At 43.1% G+C, this 6,000-nt stretch overlaps 1 protein-coding gene across 1 annotated transcript; it reads left to right on the top strand.

Moving 5' to 3' along the window:
- The first annotated feature begins 345 nt into the window (after positions 1–345).
- Positions 346–3,644, top strand: LOC128605742 (uncharacterized). Its single transcript, XM_053621455.1, has 5 exons — positions 346–2,444; positions 2,561–2,676; positions 2,752–3,192; positions 3,291–3,388; positions 3,506–3,644. The coding sequence occupies exons 1-5, from the start codon at positions 2,348–2,350 to the stop codon at positions 3,642–3,644; spliced, it is 891 nt and encodes a 296-aa protein (XP_053477430.1). The 5' UTR covers positions 346–2,347.
- The last annotated feature ends 2,356 nt before the right edge of the window (positions 3,645–6,000 follow it).

The raw sequence follows: 6,000 nt of genomic DNA, 5'->3' as shown, positions 1-6,000 counted from the left end.
CTGGAGGACAGAGGAGCTAACGTAGAACTTTAGGAAAGGATCCACAGAACCTCTTTACATCTCGCCAGGCCCGAAGTGTATTATAAATAACTTGAGTTCTCGTCACTGAATGTAATGCGTTTATGTTGTTAATAAAAGGTAAAGAGGTCAGAGGCGTAGGAGAGCAAACGTCTTCTTCAAAATCTGGCCAGTGAGCAGTTCTGCGTTCTTGCATCCAGCTAATCATACCTTTTGTCTGAGTGGCCCAATAGTACAGCTGAAGGTCAGGGAGTCCCAGTCCTCCTTTTTCTTTAGTCCTAGTTAATATTTCAAAAGAAATTCTAGGTTTTTAATTCTTCCAAATAAACGAGCTTATACATTTTTTTATGGATCATAAAAATTCTTTATTCTGCTAGCAGGGTAGTGATTGAAATAAAGAAACTAATCATGGTAGTATATTCATTTTTATCACATCAATTATTCCAAAAAGTGAAACAGGAAGCAGGTTCCAAATCTTCCTTAATCTTTTTAAGAAGAGGGGAGAAGTTTATGTAAAATAAATCTTTGAGCTTTGGAGATACATTCACCCCAAGATATTTGAATCCAATCTGAGCCCGAGTAAAGGGTTCACGTTTCTCCTAGGAAGCAGATGCTGTCGTGTGATAAAGGAGAGCTAACTAGTGGGTGGAAATTGGCAAATTCCAAAAATAATTGAGAGAAAGTGGATCGAAAAATGGCACTTAATGTCACTGTGCAGAACTCTTACATAAGTACAGAGATAATATTCTTTGTCAATACAGTCCCAAATCCAGGAGATAGTTTTCATATGAAATTGACTTAGGCAAGCCCAGTACCCAAATTTTGCTTGGGCTAACACGTCCAGATGCACTTATGAAGGCCTGCATAAGTAGCTGAATAGTGGAGGGAAAAAAAAGCACACTAATTAGTCACAGGTGATTTTAGATTGCTATGTCACTGATTTCCTTGGGAAACTAATTAAGGGCTACATGATATACATATATATATATATATATATGGGCTCACAGGGGCTTTTGAGCTCTTGCGGAATGTTTTAGTTTGTGGTGGTGTAGGTAAACGTGTAAGAAGAGTAGAAATGGTGTGGCAAAAAAGGGAAACATGGTTTATGTTTATAGCAGTATTGACATTGATCCCCTCAGCATTTTGTCTTGTAGTTCCTAAGGGTAAATTGGTTCAGGCTGGTACACTTATCATTGGCTCCAGCAGAATTACAAATGAAACCAAGGATGGCACCGTTAAGAAAGTGCATGACGAATATGTTGGAGATACCAACGGATACCAATCTGATCAGCCAGAGTTAACAGGTAGAAATGTAATCCATCATTTGCTATGTGGCATCATGTTGTTGTCCTGGTGTTGGTGTAACTATTTTCACTTGCTTGCCAGAAGGGTCCCAACTGTCAACCTTAATGCTCAGGCGCTGGAGTCCGTCAGTGCAGTGTGATGATGATTCAATGTCCTTGCATATCCAGGGAAGTCGAGTACCCAACTTCTTGGTTGAGACAAGTGAGTGTGCTCTTGCTGAAATTTTCCTGCATCAAAGGTTTGGTTTTTAAGACCACACCAATTCCACTACAGTACAGTTGAAAGCAGTACTTTATAGAACCGTCTGTGGTCTAAAGCAAGTGTGATGCTTTATCTCTGGAGGGTAAAGGCTTGTGCTCAATTTTTTTTCACTGGCCTTATTTATCTTGCTGCATGTAATTGTAATTAAGGGCTATACAAGTGTCCTATTCCTTGTGACTGTCTGGGATCTTGCAAGTATTGACTAACTTGCTACAAACAAGTGAGATCTATTTTCAAAGTGGCGGTCAAGCTCGCATGTTGACCAGCCTTGCTTTCAAAATGGAACTACTCTCCCTTCAGTTTGAACTGATTAAAATGCAAAACAATTGTTCTCTGGCACAGAATAAAACTTTGCTTTCCTTAGGTGAAGAGGGCCTAGTACCATTATCACAAATGCCGTCCCACTGCGGCTTTTCGTTGAGGAGGGCCCACGGAGACGTTGCACTCATTGCCAAGTACGCTGGCTGTAACGTTGCACAGCAGGTAACCTGCAGTTGACTGGCCCATCGTAGAGATGCTAATTGCATGTATATTCTTATCCTCAAAAAAATGTTCCTGTTACTGATTAGTCTAAATACCTTTTTTTTGTTTGTTTTTAAAGAAAAGGGATACATTTGCATTTTATGTTGGGGGGTCTTTTTTTTTTTTTTTTTTTTTTTTTTTTTTTTTTTCCCCAAATGTGTTCTTGATGAGCAAGTCAGATTGGTAATTGCAGGGGAATAGCTACATCCTGCCGTTACGGGTTTCGGGAGTTGCTGTGAAGATGGTCTGTCCTGTGGCTTGTCCTCTCACTGTCTCCTGTAGCCCTTCAGCTATGGTTGTCAATCTTGGTGTGTCTACAGCTGCTCTCAGGCTGAAGGGTGAGATTAGTTTCTGTGTTCGGATTGGATTTATTTTCAGTGAGTGACTTGCTGTACAATGTTTGATGATGGAATGCTACTGGATAATCTGGCACTGAGAAAGCATTTGATTTTAGTGAATGGTGTGTGGCAACCTGTGTACCAAGCTTCTACCTGTGGATTTACCTTGGAAGTTGTGGGAGGTGGACTGACCCTCACTGCACCATATGCAAGCAACTGCTGGCAATTTGAGGTAATTCTGTATTTATCAGCTTGTATGCTGAGATCATAACTACTTGACTGTTAATCCTGCAACTTCCTTTGTCAGGGTGCCAAGATGCTTTTGTCTGTGCAATACATGGATAGGGAGTTGACCTTGTCCTGCCCAGCTGTTCAGCCCCCAGCTACTACTCCTTTACCTGCTCACATGTATGTCCCACATGTTCATATGGGTTACCCTTTTCCTTATGGTTCTTGTATAACATGGCATTTCCATTCTAGGGATCCTGGAGCTTCCACAGATGCCCCCATGACTACCTTGGCTACTACGGTTGCACCAGCTAGTGCTGGTCAGCTGCCTTTGTATCCTTGGTTATCTGGAATGTATTATCCTAGTGGCTATGGAATGCCATGGAATTTCCCATATGGCCATCCTGGAACTCCCCCAGTTACCCAGACCACTACAACTACTCCGGCTACTACATCTACTCCGGCTGCTGCTACTACATCTACTCCGGCTGCTGCTACTACATCTACTCCAGCTGCCACAGTTGCACTAGCTAGTGCTGGTCAGCTGCCTTTGTATCCTTGGTTATCTGGAATGTATTATCCTAGTGGTTATGGTATGCCATGGAATTTCCCATACAGCCAGCCTGGAACTCCCCCAGTTACCCAGACCACTACAACTACTCCGGCTACTACATCTACTCCAGCTGCTGCTACTACATCTACCCCAGCTGCCACAGGTGCACCAGCTAGTGCTGGTCAGCTGCTTTTGTATCCTTGGTTATCTGGAATGTATTATCCTAGTGGCTATGGAATGCCATGGAATTTCCCATATGGCCATCCTGGAACTCCCCCAGTTACCCAGACCACTACAACTACTCCGGCTACTACATCTACTCCAGCTGCTGCTACTACATCTACTCCAGCTGCTGCTACTACATCTACTCCGGCTGCTGCTACTACATCTACTCCAGCTGCCACAGTTGCACTAGCTAGTGCTGGTCAGCTGCCTTTGTATCCTTGGTTATCTGGAATGTATTATCCTAGTGGTTATGGTATGCCATGGAATTTCCCATACAGCCAGCCTGGAACTCCCCCAGTTACCCAGACCACTACAGCTACTAGAACTACCACAGTTGCACCAGCCAGTGCTGATCAGCCACTTTTGTATCCTTGGTTACCTGGAATGTATAAACCTTATGTCCCTATGGGTTCACCTGGTGCTCCAGTATCTGGCCCCAACAGTGGGGTTAAACAGCAGATGTACCAAATGCCCTGGATGAATGCTTTTCCCCAAGTACCTGGCTTGAAATCAACCGCCAGGCTCTCCAGTGGTTAACCCATCCAAATTTGTCAGGTCCGGCTAATTTTTCTCCACTACAGGTCGGAGCACGTCCAGGAAAATGAGCAATACTATACTGTGGTTATCAAATGGAGGTGGTGATGGATCAATAAAAACAAAAATTCAAAATGGTGCAGTGGTCATGTGTCTTGTTTGTTCACAAGATTTCTACTCTAGTGCTTCCTACTTTATGCTAGTTAAGTGTGTGGAGCCTTGTGACATTGGCCTAGGTATTGCCTCTTTGACCCCGTCATCTATTCCTTCATTTTGCAAACCTATCCCAACTCCTCATTCTAATTACTAGTCCAATATAGAATTTTCAGAATTGTGCCAACTGGTCTTCTCTTCACCAGTGCCATTTTAAATCCCTATTTAAAGATTAATTTCATCTTCTCAGATATAGAAAATAAAGCTTAAAATGACTTGCATGTATCTATAGCCATCTGCAAGAAGACCCTCATTCTGGCTGACCAAATCCAGTTTTTTGTTTCATAATTAGTATAAAATACATGAGGTACTGTCTTTATAAAAGCACTGCATAACCGCCTTCTAGTTCTGTTTTGGGCCTGACTACCCAAACCTTGTGTGCTCCCTGAAAAGTTGGACGTTGATGCTAAAAGATCATGGAGCTAAAATGGCTATGTACACACTGCCCTTGCCTGACTGGCTGCGGAGGTGACATGGGACGTATTTTATGATTTAAAGGGGTTCCCCCTTCCTGAACATAACGGACTTGGTCTATGCACTCGTTCTCACTAAAGGTATCTGGGGCATGTAGAGTGTGAATGTCTTCTGGAATTTGGAGAGTTCCTCCCTAATCTAGTTGTTGCATTGGTAAACACTAAAATCATTAGACTTCACAAGTCATTTTGGTAGACTGCATCATCTGTTCAAGTGGTTTTATTAATATTTCAACTATATACAGTTGCTACAGTACATTGTGAAGCGAAACAACGTTCCTCTAGGACCATGGTGCTACATAAAACACACTAACCACATGAGACGACACAGAACTAAAGATCTACATAAAGCGCATGTGCAGACATGCGCTAACAACGCAGTACAGTACTACTAAAACAGGACATTAGGCACAGTAAGTGACGGTGTAGTGCCGAACAGTACACAGTTTTAGAGTGGAAATGTCTGATGTAACAGAGAGCCAAGGAGTAACAGTATAATTTAAAAATTGTATAAATGTAAACATAACATGCTATAACTTCGTATTCAGCAGATTAGCTTATACCAAACATGGACATAGCAGTTATTGGGGTAGCAGCCAGGTAAAATGTATATAGTGACAATAAATTAGATACTATGTTTTTATAATACATTAGCAGCAAAAAATGCAACAGTGTCAATGCAGGAATGTGCAAATATTTCAATGGGAGTGGGATGGTGTTCAGTTCAGAGTGTGTGTGTGTGTGTGTGTGTGTGTGTATCAGTCCAGTCTCTGGGTATTGAGGAGTCTGATGGCTTGGGGGAAGAAGCTGTTACACAGTCTGGCTGTGAGGGCCTGAATGCTTCGGTACTTTTTTCCAGATGGCAGGAGGGTGAAGATTGTGTGTGAGGGGTGTGTGGGGTCATCCACAATGCTTGTGGCTTTGTAGATGCAGCATGTGGTGTAAATGTCTGTGATGGTGGGGAAGACCCCGATGATCTTCTCAGCTGTCTTCACTATCCGCTGCAGGGTCTTGTGATCCGATGAGGTGCAATTTCCGAACCAGACAGTGATGCAGCTGCTCAGGATGCTCTCAATAGTTCCTCTGTAGCATGTGGTGAGGATGGGAGGTGGGAGATGGGCTTTCTTCAGCCTTTGTAGAAAGTAGAGACGCTGCTGGGCCTTCTTGGCTATGGAGCTGGTGTTGAGGGTCCAGGTGAGGTTCTCCATCAGGTGAACGCCATGGAATTTGATGCTCTTGACGATATCCATGGAGGGGCCATCGATGTTCAGCGGAGAGTGGTCGCTCCGTGCTCTCCTGAAGTCGACAACCATCTCTTTTGTTTTGTCCG

Source organism: Ictalurus furcatus, chromosome 3, assembly GCF_023375685.1.
Source record: "Ictalurus furcatus strain D&B chromosome 3, Billie_1.0, whole genome shotgun sequence".
In the NCBI taxonomy this organism is placed as follows: Eukaryota; Metazoa; Chordata; class Actinopteri; order Siluriformes; family Ictaluridae; genus Ictalurus; species Ictalurus furcatus.
Note: the sequence above shows the minus strand (reverse complement) of the source record. Positions and strands in the feature narration are given on the sequence as shown.

What these genes read in the sequence shown, in the direction of transcription:
- LOC128605742 (XM_053621455.1), top strand. Translation starts at nt 2,348, where the DNA reads ATGGTCTGTCCTGTGGCTTGTCCTCTCACTGTCTCCTGTAGCCCTTCA. An exon ending in GCAACTGCTGGCAATTTGAG is followed by an intron (nt 2,677 to 2,751) that starts GTAATTCTGTAT and finishes TTCCTTTGTCAG; the next exon opens with GGTGCCAAGATGCTTTTGTC. An exon ending in CATCTACTCCAGCTGCCACA is followed by an intron (nt 3,193 to 3,290) that starts GTTGCACTAGCT and finishes TTTCCCATACAG; the next exon opens with CCAGCCTGGAACTCCCCCAG.